At 40.5% G+C, this 17953-nt stretch overlaps 1 protein-coding gene across 1 annotated transcript; it reads left to right on the forward strand.

The window, feature by feature from the left end:
• The first annotated feature begins 1407 nt into the window (after positions 1 to 1407).
• On the forward strand, positions 1408 to 17599 carry LOC139735606 (epidermal retinol dehydrogenase 2-like). Its single transcript, XM_071646363.1, has 4 exons — positions 1408 to 1935; positions 12066 to 12310; positions 14191 to 14307; positions 17377 to 17599. The coding sequence occupies exons 1-4, from the start codon at positions 1408 to 1410 to the stop codon at positions 17477 to 17479; spliced, it is 993 nt and encodes a 330-aa protein (XP_071502464.1). The 3' UTR covers positions 17480 to 17599.
• The last annotated feature ends 354 nt before the right edge of the window (positions 17600 to 17953 follow it).

A 17953-nucleotide genomic window follows, 5' to 3' on the forward strand; every position in this document is an offset into this window, starting at 1 on the left:
GTTGCTACTATACCTAACTTATTTTAGCATACCAAAAAATGAAGTCTTTTTGGGTTTTTTTGCCACGATAATCAATAACGACTGACAGCTATCCAATAGGATTCTACACTCTTACTCACAACTTCTACTTCAAAATAAATGAACAGTATCATAAACAACGGATGAAGCTAGGATTGTCTGAAAAGGATCACGCACTATGCCTTCGTTTCTTCAGTTTTCTAGGTTGAGAAAGGTTGAATTAAAAACCAGGATTAATCAATTAGCTCCCATGGCTTGTGAAAAACTCCTTTTGTACGGTGTCACCAGGGAATTGGATAATACTCGATCTCTCTCTATCTTTGTTTTCTCTGCTGTTTGTTTCATAGTATTGTGCTGTCTTTTTCGACATACTAGTAATCAATTATTTAGGCCTAAAAAGGGGGGGGGCGGGCTTCAGCGGAAAAACATAACCTTATCGGTCACACTTCAAAATCTCTATATATTTCTTTTTGTGCCACTTACGTACTTCCGGGTTAAAAAAAAAGTGTGGGGGCCCAAAGTGATGACACCTGGCTTATGTATTCCTTTGTCTGGTGCACAAAAAGTGTGGGGACCCGAGCCCCCACGGTTCCGCCGGCCATGCATGTTGCGAGTTAATAGGGCAATTGTATCGATTCTAGACTAGAGAGCATAATTATGTATCTCATTACTCTTCTTCTTCTTCTTCTGATTAAGTCTGCCTCCTTCAATAGACTGAAGATTCTTGCAGACTGGTGCTATTTACATTATAATACAATTTATTTACAGATACAGTATTTACAATATTTACTCAAGATACAGTATTTACTCAATTGGGAACAAATTACTAGTATTGATTCATATACGCTATAATAAAGGGCTTGCATATTCATTGTATTCGTAGTACCTGTCTGTGCTCTCTAATTGTTTTAGCTTTCATTTTATATTGTTCTTTATCTATTACAGTATTTTTTCCCGTATCTTTTGCCCGCTCTGTGACCTTGGCCATTGGAGGTTGATTCAAGGAAGGGATTTCCCCTTCCCTCGGTCAAAGTAGGTCACAGCCCAAAAGTGAATTTTGATACATTTTGGTCGCGCGCGCCTGACACGCGTAAAACAATAAAACAAAAACATTTACAAATAGCTGACACGACCTACTTCCTAATTTCTCGCGCAAACGGATGTCAGTGATGTTGCACATCCCTACACAGCTGGTACAGTGCAGTGCGATTGATGCTCACGTCCAAAAAAAAAAAGCACTGCAAGTGTATGTTGTGTTTTTGTTGTTCGCTATCGGATCCACGTCTCATGTCACGAGCGCTATTCAGTTGCTTTGGATTGCTCCGTAGTCGAGGACGGACGTGTATGGATATTTGAGACGTGTTCGTGACACTTCTTGTAACGTAGATTATGGCGTTTTCTGCGAGTCAGTTCGAGGAAGATTATCTCTCCGATAAATCCTTGCCGTTGGGATTTTTTCATCGCTCACTCGTCTTTCTCATTGAACTGATCGTTTTGGCCTTTCGCGTGCTGTTCAACGTGACACGCAGCCTTTACCGATTTGTCGTCCCCGCTAGTCCCAAGTACGTGTATGGACGTACTGTTCTCATCACCGGCTCTGCCAACGGCCTCGGAAGGCTGCTGGCCGAGGAATTCGCCAATAGAGGCGCTCAGCTCGTGCTGCTCGACATTGACATGGAGGGAAACAGAGATTTGGCCAGCGAGCTCTGCTGCAAAGGAAGGTCAGCGCACGCATATTACTGTGACCTCAGCCGAAGGACTGACTTGTATTCGGTGGTGGCCGAGATCAAACGCGACATCGGAAACATTGACATTCTCATCAACAATGCGGCGACACTCAGCGGCAAGCCGGTGCTCCAGTGCTCCGAGGACGCCATCGAAAAAGTTTTGGAGGTCAACACCATGGCATACATTTGGGTAAAAGATTGTCATCATATTCATAACTCCAAAAATGGAGGATCCCCCAATTTAATAACCACCACCTCAGCGGGCCTCCTCCACCTACTCCAGGCTCCAGCTCCAGCTCCCCCTTTCCTCCTCCTCCTCCTCCTTCTCCTCATCTCCTTCTTCTCTTCTTCCTTCTCCCCCACCTCCTCCTACTAGTCCTACCCCTCCTCCTCATGTCCTCCTCTTCCTCCCAACTTCCACATCCTCCTCAGCCTTTTCCCCTTTAGAATCTATTTAATTATTATCCTCCTCCTTCTAACCATTACTCCTCCTCCTCATCATCATCATAAATTATCAATTATCTATGCATTTCATGCTGTTCACTAGTACATGTAGACCTCTAGATCTATGTGTTGTTCATCAATGTTGTTGTTTAAAGGGACTGTACAGTAGACTGGTTGAGGTGGGGATTCAGGTTTAAAACATTCCTACGTGAGATAATGAGAAACCTCTTCTTATGAATATGAAATATGAAAGAGCATGTAATTTTGAGAAGGATTCGACATTTATTTGATGAAAATTGCTTGTCATATGGCCTAGATATAAAAAAAAAGTGATAATTAATAAAAGATGACAGGCCACACCTTTTTTTACCGTTTAGATCTAGTATCTCTTTGTTTCACCTTGTTTTTGGATATCTCGGCCATTTCAAAACCGATTTCAATCAAATAAACTTTTGATACCCCTTAGAATTGCATGCTCTTTGACATCTCATAGAGTGTTTTCTGAATATCTCGCAGAACTTTAAAAGCTAAATCCTCACTTTGACCAGAACTGTACACACCCTTTGATATTGGAGCATCTAGACTAGGGTTTAGACATTTATTTTCTAGGGTTAGGGTCTTGTGTACAAGAGTTGCCTAGGCCTATAAGGTTTGTGAGAGTCTTTAGAGCCAGAGGTTCAGTGCACATGTGGGGATTGTTTACAGGGGCGGATCCAGGGAATTCTGTAAAGAGGGGTCGCAACTAATATTTCTGATGCCACTTCCGGGTTTAATTTCATTTTTTTTTTTTTTTTTTTTTTTGGATACATGATAGAGAAAGGGGGATGTGGGCCTCTTGCGCCCCCCTCTCGATCCGCCTCTGGATTAGGATTAGAAAAAAATAGGCGATAGATATAGTTAGAATATCAAAATGTTACATCATACATGATGTAGATGTTTGTGGATAGAACTTCTGTTTGGCTTAGCATGCAGGTAGGCCTACACGTAGATAGAACCTGTTTCATGGTCTGTGTTCGAGCAATTGTTGCAGGAGCAAATATCATGGAACTACAATTCAAACTGTTGAGTGTGGTTGCTATTTAATGTTTTTGAGGACAAATGACTCATTTCCTGTAAAAGGTGGACGTGCCTCTATGATTTAGATTGTCCATACAATACAGTGCACAAATAAATCAGTGTTTGCAGCTGCAGGAATCATATTGGGTACAATCTGTGCATAGCGTAGACTCTACTTACTGTAGTTGATTCCTATAGATGTCTAGTGGTGTCATGCTACAGCTGTATTAGTAATTACTGCAACAGAGCACCCTGGGCTATGAATGGGATTAGTGTCATGTGGTAGACACCTAGGCTAGTCAGATCGAGTTGTAAATTCAGCAACTTTTTAAAGGTTTTCCGTACATAAAAGAATAAAAAAAAAATATGAAAGACACACTCAGGTTGCACTTTTGCATTACACACTCCTAGTCCTAGGGTATAGGCCCTACTTGTATTGTAATATTAAAAATAATCACCGAGAAGAAGCCATCCAGAGATGTTGAACGTTTTACTTTGCTGTAACGTTTATCTATAGCTAATGCCCTTTATTATGATGAGAGTGGAGTTATGATATTATGATTATGATGAATAACTGACATGATCAAGGAGACTGTGAAGTTGTATTCTAAAGCTGTCGGGAAATCAATATCTTACATACCACTATCATAAATATCATATTAAAGAATTAGCATCTAGACTTATAATACACGAGACTTGTTTACATCTCATCATTATCTACAGTCAAACCTGCTTTAGTACCCTTCTGAATTCTGTCTACAGTGGCCACCTCCTGTTATACAGCCACTACTTAAATGATCCCCCAAGAGGAAAGCCCTGCTAAAAAAAAAAACCCTGTCTATAGCAGCCACCTGTCTATGATGGCCACTTCTTTCATCTTTTTTGGTTGACTGCTGTAGACAGGTTTGACTGTGCCACATACACTGTAGAACGCTGTGTTCCAAAAAGAGAGCTTACCGTCACTGTGATTTCTTTGACATTATACATGCACAGATGGTTGATGATCACGAGTGTTTGTGGCAGTGGTGGTGTCGATGACAAGGATATGAAGGGAATGGATGAAGGTAGAAAAAAGTCCTGAGGAAGTAGAAAAACAGGACAATTGGAGGTCATTGCCCTTGAGTGGGGTTATACAGAGTTTGGTCTAAGTTTTGGTTTCACAGAGGAAACACACCCAGGGAAAATGTCATAAACAGAGGGAATTATGCATTCTGTTATCAAATGTGCCGGTATACTTAGATACTAAAGGCATAGGCGTACCCAGGATTTTTTAAAGGGGGGTGTTCAGTGGCGTACCGTGGGTCAAGACATTGGGGGGGGCGCACCTCATGGCCGGAAGCAACATCAGAATTGCATAATTGTACAATTAAATGCGAGCGAGCGGAGCGAGCGAGCTTGAAATTTTTGATATTTTACAGTCCCCAAACTGCCGTTTGTAGCTATGTATAATAATGTATGTATATATATATTTGCTTTGGAAATTAAGGGGGTTGCACCGGGTGCAACTGCTGGCAGTTGCTGGCAGTAAACATCAGGAGAATGGCATAACGATTAAATGCGAGCGAGCGAAGCGAGCGAGCTTGAAAATTTTGACATTTTAAGTCCCCAAACTGCCGTTGGCAGCTATATTTTTTTGCTTTAGAAATTAAGGGGAGGGGGCGCACTGGGCGCAACTGCTGGTAATTACTGACAGCAACATCAGGAGAATTGCATATGCGAGCGAGCGAAGCGAGCGAGCTTGAAAATTTTGACATTTTGCAGTCCCAAAACTGCCGTTTGTAGCTATATTTTTTCGCCTTAGAAATTAAGGGGAGGGGAAGCACCGGGCGCAACTGCTGGCAATTACTGACAGCAACATCAGGAGAATTGCATAACGATAAAATGCGAGCGAGCGAAGCGAGCGAGCTTAAAAATTTTGACATTTTACAGTCCCAAAACTGCCCTTTGTAGCTATATTTTTTCGCTTTGGAAATTAAGGGGAGGGGGCGCACCGGGCGCAACTGCTGGCAATTGCTGACAGCAACATCAGGAGAATTGCATAACGATTAAATGCGAGCGAACGAAGCGAGCGAGCTTGAAAATTTTCACATTTTACAGTCCTCAAACTGCCGTTTGTAGCTATATTTTTTTGCTTTAGAAATTAAGGGGAGGGGGCGCACTGGGCGCAACTGCTGGTAATTACTGACAGCAACATCAGGAGAATTGCATATGCGAGCGAGCGAAGCGAGCGAGCTTGAAAATTTTGACATTTTACAGTCCCAAAACTGCCGTTTGTAGCTATATTTTTTCGCCTTAGAAATTAAGGGGAGGGGAAGCACCGGGCGCAACTGCTGGCAATTACTGACAGCAACATCAGGAGAATTGCATAACGATAAAATGCGAGCGAGCGAAGCGAGCGAGCTTAAAAATTTTGACATTTTACAGTCCCAAAACTGCCCTTTGTAGCTATATTTTTTCGCTTTGGAAATTAAGGGGAGGGGGCGCACCGGGCGCAACTGCTGGCAATTGCTGACAGCAACATCAGGAGAATTCCATAACGATTAAATGCGAGCGAACGAAGCGAGCGAGCTTGAAAATTTTGACATTTTACAGTCCTCAAACTGCCGTTTGTAGCTATATTTTTTCGCTTTAGAAATTAATGGGAGGGGCGCACCGGGCGCAACTGCTGGCAATTACTGACAGCAACATCAGGAGAATTGCATAACGATTAAATGCGACCGAGCGAAGCAAGCGAGCTTGAAAATTTTGATATTTTACAGTCCCAAAACTGCCGTTTGTAGCTATGTATAATAATATATGTATATATATATATATATATATATATATATATATTTGCTTTGGACATTAAGGGGGTTGCACCGGGTGCAACTGCTGGCAGTTGCTGGCAGTAAACATCAGGAGAATGGCATAACGATTAAATGCGAGCGAGCGAAGCGAGCGAGCTTGAAAATTTTCACATTTTAAGTCCCCAAACTGCCGTTGGCAGCTATATTTTTTCGCTTTAGAAATTAAGGGGAGGGGGCGCACCGGGCGCAACTGCTGGTAATTACTGACAGCAACATCAGGAGAATTGCATAACGATTAAATGCGAGCGAGCGAAGCGAGCGAGCTTGAAAATTTTGACATTTTACAGTCCCAAAACTGCCGTTTGTAGCTATATTTTTTCGCCTTAGAAATTAAGGGGAGGGGGCGCACCGGGCGCAATTGCTGGCAATTTGACAGCAACATCAGGAGAATTGCATAACGATAAAATGCGAGCGAGCAAAGCGAGCGAGCTTGAAAATTTTGACATTTTACATTCCCAAAACTGCCGTTTGTAGCTATATTTTTTCGCTTTGGAAATTAAGGGGAGGGGGCGCACCGGGCGCAACTGCTGGCAATTACTGACAGCAACATCAGGAGAATTGCATAACGATTAAATGCGACCGAGCGAAGCAAGCGAGCTTGAAAATTTTGATATTTTACAGTCCCAAAACTGCCGTTTGTAGCTATGTATAATAATATATGTATATATATATATATATATATATATATATTTGCTTTGGACATTAAGGGGGTTGCACCGGGTGCAACTGCTGGCAGTTGCTGGCAGTAAACATCAGGAGAATGGCATAACGATTAAATGCGAGCGAGCGAAGCGAGCGAGCTTGAAAATTTTGACATTTTAAGTCCCCAAACTGCCGTTGGCAGCTATATTTTTTCGCTTTAGAAATTAAGGGGAGGGGGCGCACCGGGCGCAACTGCTGGTAATTACTGACAGCAACATCAGGAGAATTGCATAACGATTAAATGCGAGCGAGCGAAGCGAGCGAGCTTGAAAATTTTGACATTTTACAGTCCCAAAACTGCCGTTTGTAGCTATATTTTTTCGCCTTAGAAATTAAGGGGAGGGGGCACACCGGGCGCAATTGCTGGCAATTTGACAGCAACATCAGGAGAATTGCATAACGATAAAATGCGAGCGAGCAAAGCGAGCGAGCTAGAAAATTTTGACATTTTACATTCCCAAAACTGCCGTTTGTAGCTATATTTTTTCGCTTTGGAAATTAAGGGGGGGGGGCGCACCGGGCGCAACTGCTGGCAATTACTGACAGCAACATCAGGAGAATTGCATAACGATTAAATGCGAGCGAGCGAAGCGAGCGAGCTTGAAAATTTTGACATTTTTACAGTCCCCAAACTGCCGTTTGTAGCTATATTTTTTCGCTTTGGAAATTCGGGGGGGGGGGGGGGGGGGCGGGGGCGCACCGGGCGCAACTGCTGGCAATTACTGGCAGTAACATCAGGAGAATGGAATATAACGGTTAAATGCGAGCGAGGGAAGCGAGCGAGCTTTAAAATTTTGACATTTTACCGTCCAAAAACTGTCGTTTGTGGCTACATGTAGGCCCTATATATATATTTTTTCGCATTGGAGGGAGGGGGCGCCCGGTGCGCCCCCTGGATCCGCCACTGGTCGTCAAGGGTGTCGGTTTATGTTCATGATTGGGGGAGGTATGACCAGCGAGCTTGAAAATTTTGACATTTTACAGTCCCCAAACTGCCGTTTGTAGCTATGTATAATAATATATGTATATATATATATATATATATTTGCTTTGGAAATTAAGGGGGTTGCACCGGGTGCAACTGCTGGCAGTTGCTGGCAGTAACATCAGGAGAATGGCATAACGATTAAATGCGAGCGAGCGAAGCGAGCGAGCTTGAAAATTTTGACATTTTAAGTCCCCAAGCTGCCGTTGGCAGCTATATTTTTTCGCTTTAGAAATTAAGGGGAGGGGGCGCACCGGGTGCAACTGCTGGCAGTTGCTGGCAGTAACATCAGGAGAATGGCATAACGATTAAATGCGAGCGAAAGTCCACTTGATATGCTTTTTCGAGCACTTAAAAGGTTTTTTTTTTTTTTGAGGGTGATATAAAATCTGATAAATTTAAGAGGGGTCTTTTGAGGGTGATTTAAATGTATAAATAGGCAACCCTAAATTTTGATATATTTTGGCGAGCGAGCGCAGCAAGCGAGCCGAAAATTTTTATATTTCAGCTTTATACATAACATGGAATTCTTGTCATTTTTGGTTATTAAATCTTCAAATTACAATTCTAATCATAGTGACGGCCTTATAGATAACGATTTGTTCCAACAGTGTCCAACCCCATCCCGGTAGGGACTTAAAAAAAGTCCACATGATGTGCTTTTTCAAGTACTTATAGAAGGGGTCTTTTTGAGGGTGTTTTAAATGTAATAGATATTGAAGAATTTTGGCGAGCGAGTGCAGCGAGCGAGCCGAAAATTTTTGTATTTCAGCTTACAAAACATGGAATTCTTGTCATTTTTGGTTATTAAATCTTCGAATGACAATTCTAATCAAGATATAGTGACGGTCTTATAGATAACGATTTATACCAACAGTGTTCAACCCCAATCCCATCCCGGTAGGGACTTTAAAAAAGTCCACTTGATGTGCTTTTTCGAGCATTTAAAAGGTTTTTTTTTTGAGGGTGATATAAAATCTGATAAATTTTGATAAATTTTGGCGAGCGAGCGCAGCGAGCGAGCCGACAATTTTTGTATTTCACCTTACAAAACATGGAATTCTTGTCATTTTTTGGTTATTAAATCTTACAATTCTAATCAAGATGGGATAGTGACGGCTTCATAGATAACGATTTATGCCAACAAACTAAGGACTTGGAAAAATACTCTAAATTACTACGAGTGAGTGACCCGAAATTTTTATATTTCCACGTCATCACGTTTTGTTCTTCTTTTTTTTTGGATAAATTTTGGCGAGCGGGCGCAGCGAGCGAGCCGAAAATTTGTATATTTCAGCGTTACAAAACATGGAATTCATGTTTTGTTTTTATCTTGTTTGATTTGGTTTACTGTTTGCGCGTCAGCTTCGCGCGCGGTGCAGTAACGTAGTATTAACACGTACTGTACACGAGTTCTTTAGTGCGTATGATATTATGTAACTCCATAATGTATCATCATCCACACAAACATTAAAACAAGGAAGAGAGAGAGAAAAAAATGAACGCAAAAGAAAGGAAATGCGGAATTCAAAACGGAAATAAAAGCGGTAAAGACAGCTTTTGTTTCATTTGTCAACATCTAAGCATTGCTGAAGAGGGGTGTTGAATAGCTCAAACACCTCCCTCTTGCCCAAGGGGGGTGTTTGAACACCTTAAACACCCCCCTTTTGGCAAAGGGGGGTGTTTGAACACCCAAAACACCCCCCCTCGGTACGCCCTTGACTAAAGGTACACTGCCCATTATCTATCAATACATGTCCTGGTGCTAGGTTTACGCTGTACAATGAAGTACTGGTGAATTAGGCGATATGATTTTGAAACTGTTTTATATTCGGTAGATTGCTGAAAAATCTCTTCTGCAAGTAGTGCTAGAATATGTTGTTGTTTTTTTGAAATGTTGTATGTGTAGATGGTAGTACTGTATTGTACCATAGAATTTTGGTTTATCTTTTGATAATGTGTGCAAGAATTCTTTTTTGTCCCCGCCGAACGAGTTCGAGCAGGGGACTATGAAACGGGCTCGGTACGTGTGTGTGTCCGTCCGTCCGTGTGTCCGTCCGTGCGTCCGTCCGTGCGTCCGTCCGTGTGTCCGTCCGTGTGTCCGTCCGTGTGTCCGTGTGTGCGTCCGTGTGTGATCAAAATCTTCAATTTGCTACTTCTCTGCCATTTATGAGCCAATTTTGATTCTGTTTGCTTTATATGATAGCACTACATGGGAGCTTTGAAACTTCTACACAGAATTTCAGTCGTGACCTTTGACCTTGACCTTTGACCTATATTGTACATTTTGCTACAAAATGCTACTCCTTCGCCATTTCTAACCCGATTTCGATTCCGTTTGCTTTATGTGATGGCACTAGGTGAGGGCTTCAAAACTTCTACACAGAATTTTGACCTTTGCCTTCTTTGACCTTTGACCTTGATTTTTGACCTATATTGTACATTTTGCTACAAAATGCTACTCCTTCGCCATTTCTAACCCGATTTCGATTCCGTTTGCTTTATGTGATGGCACTAGGTGAGGGCTTCAAAACTTCTACACAGAATTTTGACCTTTGCCTTCTTTGACCTTTGACCTTGATTTTTGACCTGTATTGTACATTGGCTACAAAATGCTACTCCTTCGCCATTTCTAACCTGATTTCGATTCCGTTTGCTTTATGTGATGGCACTAGGTGAGGGCTTCAAAACTTTACACAGAATTTTGACCTTTGCCTTCTTTGACCTTTGACCTTGATTTTTGACCTGTATTGTACATTGGCTATAAAATGCTACTCCTTCGCCATTTCTAACCCGATTTCGATTCCGTTTACTTTATGTGATGGCACTAGGTGAGGGCTTCAAAACTTTTACACAGAATTTTGACCTTTGACTTCTTTGACCTTTGACCTTGATTTTTTACCTATATTGCACATTTTGCTTCAAAATGCTACTTCCGGCGGGGACATATATTACGCACCGCGTAATTTCTACTTTTCCTTGTTTAAACCAGAATATGATTTGTCTAAAAAGTTTGTTTGTTTGTTTGTTGTCTCCCTTTTTTCCACTCTACACCAGTATGTTTAAGTGTGTTTGTTGTGTGTGTTTTGTTGTTGTTGTCGTTATTTATTTATCTATTTTTTGGGGAGGGGTCTTTTTCATCATATATGACGAGTTTGGCAGAACTTAAGCAAAATGTGTGTAGTAATGATAGTAGTAATGATACCATAAGTAATATTTGATTACTGAGATGATGACAACTTTTTTTAATAAACCAGTATTCATAGCAACTTGTCAAAATTGATTCAAAATGTGTTGAATGTAAATGCAGATCTACAATGTATTGCTTGTTTTGAGTTGCGAGATAACACTTGATATCCTGTGGGAATTATATTTTCCACAAGAGATCATACAGTATATTTTCCTGAAGCATGCAGCGTTGAGGGAAAATATTGTTCCAAGGGGGAAAATAAACAACAATAAAGCTCAAGGGACTGTCAGGTGTTACATGTACATGCTTACTGTGTACAATATAGTACTGAATAATTTATGCATGGCAATATTTGCTATATACCATGTACACTGTAGTCTACATGAATGTACACATCTTTTCATTCTAGCCTTCCCAGCATTCAGTCAGATTGTGGAATGTCATGACCTGATTTGACATTATGCAAGGCAATGCAGGGATTTTGACCCAGGCTGCATTAGTTGAAAAGTGATTGCTTTATGACCAATAATATATTTAAATGTAGACCAATCACCTTATGGTATAATAGTATTATTACCCCCCCCCCCCCAAAAAAAAAAAAAAAAAAAAAAGAAAAAAGGAAGGGAGTCTTGTCATAAGAAGAGCAATTTCCCACCTTTGTTTTCTTGTTTCCCTGAACTCTTTAATATCCCATTCCCATGCCATCATTTCAAGCAAAGGCTTACTATGTGCGGTGTGCATGTTTGACAGTGATTAGTCATCATTGAAAGCAAATTTGCAATTTCTGTTTACATTGAGTACATGTTGAAAAATAGTAATCAGTGATTTTATTTTTATCTGAAATGTTGTAAAATGCAGAAATAAAATCAAACCAAAGCAAAGCAATATTGATATCTTTTCAATTTTAACTCAAAATGAGACAAAAAATGATGATATTTTGTACTTAAATGTTGAAAAATATGCAGGGTAAAACAAAACCAAACAAAGCCGAACCAATATTGATTTTATTTTAATCTAAACTCAAAATGATGCTCGAATCCCCAGTTTTTCCTCTCTATTTCATGATCTCTTGTGCCTGCCCTTGTTACTCCCTGAAGCTCATCAAGGCGTTCCTCCCTGACATGCTGAAGCGCAACCAGGGCCATGTGGTCAATATTGCCAGCCTGGCTGGCTTCGTCGGGGTCAACGGCCTGGCCGACTACTGCGCCAGCAAGTCGGCCATCATCGGCTTCACGGAGGCGCTGAGCTACGAGCTGAAACAGATGAAGAAGAGCGGTGTGCACCTCTCACTCGTCTGCCCGTCCTACATGGAGGAGGGGATGTTTGCAGGCTGCAAGTCGAGGTAGGTATTGTAAATCCAGAAATTTTTGTGTGCATGAAACTTTCGCAAACTTCTTGAGGAAGCAAGATTTGCTATTAAAGTAAAATGCATGCCAAAATTTTTCGTTTACGCAATGCATTGAACTTCAGTGGCGATTCATGAAAGTTTCATGCAGTGGAATGGCCGTGCCCATCACCTCCGATTCATATACAAAATTGTAGCTTCATGCCACGTATGTTTCTGATTTGATAGTAACTTCTCATCTGCAGGGAATGTTCCTTGATGTCCAGAGGTTGCACTGCGGCAGCTGGAACATTCACACCAAGATTCAGTCTGCCTGTCAGCCTGCCAAATAGAGTGTAATCATGCTTGCCATCAAACATTTGCCTTTTGTTACGTGATAAAGCTGTCATTTTCAAGTAAAAGTGTTTTCTCCAATGAGGAGGTCTCAGACATTTTTGTGAGATGTTGTTTTCGTTTTGTTAGCGAGCAGAAAAAAAAAAAAAACTCAAAACTTTTGCACTGTGATTGTCTTATGTTGCCCCATGTTCCACAAGCATATAAGATACCCATTATTTATCATCTGTAATTAAAACAGATGTTAACTCCCTGATCTGACAGTAAAACTTGTGTTGTTTTGTTGTTGTTGTTGTTGTTGTTGTTGTTGTTGTTGTTGTTGTTTGTAATGAGTCTATAATGCATGCAGCAAATATCTTTACTTGCTCCATTCTTGTGTTGCAGAGGGTTGCAGTGCTATAGACGTATTAAGTAGTGTTCTTGAATTACAAGTTGTAAGCCAACCTGGGGGAAAATTATTCAAAATAAACAGCTGCTAATATAAGATGCTTAAGAACTGCAGGAAGAAAAAATAGATAAGGAAGTTGTGGAAGCCAGGATGTCACTACAATTTACTTTCTATTGTGTAATCGAATGTGCCATTCAGAGTAGCCATCATGATGATGTATTGATGATGGATCATATTGTTTGTAACTTTTCTATTTTGTAAAAAGTGACCAAAAAATAACTACCCCCACCAGGGAGCTTATGTTTTTGCTGGCATTGGTTTGTTTGTTTGTTTGTTTGTTTGTGCATTTGCAAAATAACTCTCAAAAAGTTTTAAATGGATTTTGATGAAACTCACAGGAAAAGTTGACAGTGACACAATGTACAGATGATTAAATTTTGCTAGTGATCCAGGCATTTAAATGAAATTTTGAAGAATTTTTTTTTTCTACTCTTTTGACATATTGACTGGGAGTTCATGCTGCGCATATTTGAGGTTTGCGTACACGCACTAAAGCGCATGCTCTGCTCAAGGCGCCGCGCAACAGAAAACTGATGAGGTAAACACAAGGTTTGGCGATTTGGTGCATGCATCTATAGTTGGAAATGAGCTGCTTGGCGGAGGTCTGCACTCTCTGCATGCATTTCTCGTAAAAATATATATTGCTTTACAGTGGCGGATCCAGGGGCAGTGCACTTCCCTCCCCCCCCCCCATTATTATTATTTTTTAAACAAAAGAAATTAAAAAATGGGGGGAGGGGGTGCTTGCACCCCCCTTAAATTTTGTGAAGGTGCCCCTTCTTTACTAAATTCTTGGATCTGCCCAGCATGGGCTGCATTAGCATGAAGTCATTTTTGTGGTACTGAACTTGTGAAATATCTTGACAAACTCATTAGCAATATAAGTACTTGATGAATTAAACAATGCAGAAGAAACGTGTCACAAGTTATTCTCTTAAAATGCACTTTGAGATACTTTTTAATGACCACATACAGTGTATGCCCCATGCTTATTTTCCGTCAGCCTCATGGAATTAATGCACTTATATGGCTCATCATTGGAATGTTTACAGAATGCAACATGATCATTGCCTTTGTGCGCTTGGTGTGTGTACAGATTCCCTGCACCTCTGAAGTCTAAGAGAGCTGTGGAGATGATCATGCAGGGTATTCTCACCAACCAGGAGAGGATTTTCGTGCCATGGTACGCCCAGTATATCCCAGCAGTAAAATCGTAAGTATGCCCAGACTACAGTGTAATACAGTGCATGACTGTTCTAACAAACACCAACAAAACTCTTGTTTAAAATGAAGTGAAAATTTGGGTCCCAAGATTATTATCTATAGATATTTATCCATAGCGATGCTTTATTGCCCAGCTGTAGTGAAATTTCAGTATAATGAGAGAGAACTGCATATCCCGAAGACTTGGCTAGTTAATGACAAGAACCACCTGCGTATGACATCCATATTCCACTAAAGTTACGAGATTTAAAGAAAAAGTGTATTAGTAACAGATGAGCTGTATAAGAGACCACAATACCTTCCTTGTGAGCACTGGCATGTCAACGTGAGGACAGTTTTGTTCAGCATAATCAAAGTGGGGATTAGGTTACTCAATTTGCAAGGTGTGCTTTATTTAGGCTTGTACAGGCAGAAGTCTGTGACAGTGATACCTGTGCTCAAGCCCATAGTAACACAAGAACACTAAAATCTGTGTGCCAAGCTTTTGTTTCACTTGAACTGTTAACCGATCATTCAGTGTCTCTTGTCCAAGTTGTGTTACAAGTTTGTCCTGTTCTTGTCACAATCAGATGCCATTTTCTCAGTCTCGTGCACTTTAATAGCCGTTACTTTAGTTTTGTAGTAACAGTAAGTCTTGAGAAGATACTTTTGCATGGCTAGTGATCAAGTCCTCCCCCCCCCCCCTTCTCCAACATTCATTCAATTTTTTATGGATTTGTGTATCCAAATAGCATGTCATACAAAGGAAACTACAGGATGGATTATATGCATCTGTAACATTGATAAACTATTGTATATGCTGTCTAATTTGGATTTGAAAGACAATTATACAAGTGGTTGAATTCATGATCAACAATCACTGCAAAGAAAACTTAAGTACACCCTGTAAATGTTATCCCTTTTGAAAAGAAATGTCAGAGATTTTCCACCTGTAAAACAACATTCACCAAATTTCTCTCACTGGAGGCAATACTTTTGCAAGTTGTTGTTTTCATTGTATACCCAGTTGACATGTGCGATTAGCAACAACAACAACAACAACAACAACAAAACACTGCAAAATATATGGCATATTATAGTACTAAGCTGTTGATCGTAGAAGACAGCCCATTATATGCTGTATAGTAGTAGAGATGTATTGTGGAGGTTTGTTTATAATTTTCAAGTTAACACCATCAAATCCATAACAACAAAATGTGTTGTCAATCTAGGCCTTCTGTAAATACCACTATGTAATATGGACAGGGCAGGGTGCCATTGTCCTACGTGGCCTTGGTTGGTCAGTTTACACTTGTCCATCTGCCTAGTCATCACATCTGATTAGTCTGTCTGGCTGGCCCACCAAAATGACCACATGGTGTAACGGTATGACCAAATCTCATGGTGCGATAAGGATAGAGAACAAAAGGCACTTTACAGAAGGCACAGTTTAAAGATTGTATGTATTTGAAGGTGTTGAACATTTACTGCAGTATTAAACCATTGAGGACGAGTCCGGAGTATACTCGGGCAGGTGTCTATGGGGGAATGCATGTTGAAGCAAAATCAGTCCGTCCTCAATGGGTTAAGTTAACTGTAATATCATTAAGACAGTTATTGGTTACTGTATACAAAACAATTTGCAATTATTGTTGCTGTGTGTGGGTTTGATTTTTAGGTGATCCGAGTATTTTTTTTTTTTTTTTGCAATTTTTGGAAAATTTTTGTGTGAGGTGATATTTGCATATTTAGCAACATGCAAAAATATTAACTCTGATCATGATATGAATGTGACATGCACACATTTATTTCTCATTTTATCAATACACTTCGCAGTTGAACGGCAATTGCTTTCATATCTAACATCTTTTTGTGTAACATCTCAAACATTTTTGCATGTTCATCATGTGATTGTGGGGTTTTGTAGGATGTTTTACTTATTTCACTTATGAAATGACAACAGATAATTCTTTGAGGTGTCATATTGAAGTTTGATGATAATTAGCCTCTTCAATGAAATTCTTGTGTTTTTTTTTTGGGGGGGGGGGGTTTCTGGTAAAAGAAAATTTAAACAAAATTCTTGTATTTTCCTTGGCAGGGAAAATAACCAGGGAAAATAATGTGCTTGGAATTGAGATTATAAAATGTCAGTTTCAAGTTTTCACAACATCTCAGACCCTGATTCTACAGACTACCACATTGTGATGATAGTAATAATGATACATCACTGTATAATATAATGGTCTTCATTATCTGTAATAGCCTTCGCAGTATTACCACTGCTCTACCAGAGGGCCGTGCCATTCTGTCGTCCAGTTCTTCAGGAAACCATGAATAATTATGTTATGCTGTAACTCATTTCAATGTTCAGTCTTTTCTCTGGACATAATCTCATTAGATTTCTGAGCTTTGCAATCCTGTAGCTTGCTGCACTGATTTAGAAATGAAGAGTTTGTTTGCAAAAGCCGATAAGTCCATATTTGTCAAATGGAGATATTTGTGATTAAAGGTCAAGAAAAATAAAGAGAATAATAAGAATTTTTTTTGCTTCTTTTGACCATAACTTCAAAAATGAACCTTTATGTGTAGCGACCAATATATCATTTAAAAGGTATTATTTGTACTTTATGACAGATACCGTACTTCAAAATCTTAAAAAATGGTCTTATCGGTTTTTGCAAACAAACTCTTCAAATTCTTGCAGGATGACAATAGTTTGTATTCACATATGCACGGCACTGGATTTATGAGCCAGCGTCCTCACTTTCCATATTAGCAAGCTTTAGATCTGTGAAGCAAGCGCTAAGACAACGCCTCCTCCTCCTGAGTTAGACAATGGAAACAGCTGTCTCACAGATTTACTGAACACCATTTTTCACCATTGAATAGCGTCGCCTTAGCATTCACATTTCAGATCTAAAGCTCACTATTTTGACATCTATGGCAGTAAACATGCAAACATGGCTACAATGTAGTGAAGTACAGTCAGTGCTCAGTGTATGTGGTACACTATACTTATTTTTCACTATTAATCTGAACAGTTCTTCTCATTCCTGTTTGATTTCTCTTTCCGCGCTAGATTTCTCCCTGTTCGAGCCTTCACTGCACTTCTGGACTTCAGCGGGGGCGGTGGGGTCGGTTTTCTCAGGAACTTCAAGGGTCCCAGGACCTGGAGCGGCTAAGTCCAGGTGCTGCTGCGACCCAGTGGCCACATGACTGGTACTCCCACCAACACTGCTAGGAGTCTGGGGCAGGCAGCAGTCAACACTGGTGTCACCCTTTAAGGCTGCTGATGGTTTGCAAAGGGCAGTTTGTGGCCAGCCATCTTTGGTTTGGAGCTACAGCTTTTATTGCCAAGTATAACTTAAATATATTTTAAGACTCAAGCTTCAAAAACTCAGTGGAAAGTTCAATGCAAGCGAGGGCCTTGATAGTCAGGCAACCTACAGTTTGTTTTAACTTGAGAGCAAGAAGGGCTTTATTGCCGTACTAGAGTAAATCATGTTAAAGGCCCCCTGCATTTCAACTAGCAATGTGCGTTATTGTAAAGATTGTTGATGCACCATCTTGGGAGTGTGTGGGGGGTCACACGCCAAATTATGGAGGCCTCAACTTGTACCAACCCGCCTCCTACATCCCTTCTACAGTACTTAGTG

This window comes from Diadema antillarum, unplaced genomic scaffold, assembly GCF_040938485.1.
Source record: "Diadema antillarum isolate AM-2024a unplaced genomic scaffold, OU_Dant_1.0 seq00000586_RagTag, whole genome shotgun sequence".
Taxonomy (NCBI): domain Eukaryota; kingdom Metazoa; phylum Echinodermata; class Echinoidea; order Diadematoida; family Diadematidae; genus Diadema; species Diadema antillarum.

Bases quoted from the DNA above. Each gene is read 5' to 3' on its own strand.
- LOC139735606 (XM_071646363.1), top strand. From the start codon at position 1,408: ATGGCGTTTTCTGCGAGTCAGTTCGAGGAAGATTATCTCTCCGATAAA. The intron at 12,311-14,190 runs GTAGGTATTGTA...GTGTGTGTACAG, and splicing joins TTTGCAGGCTGCAAGTCGAG to ATTCCCTGCACCTCTGAAGT. The intron at 14,308-17,376 runs GTAAGTATGCCC...TTTCCGCGCTAG, and splicing joins TATATCCCAGCAGTAAAATC to ATTTCTCCCTGTTCGAGCCT.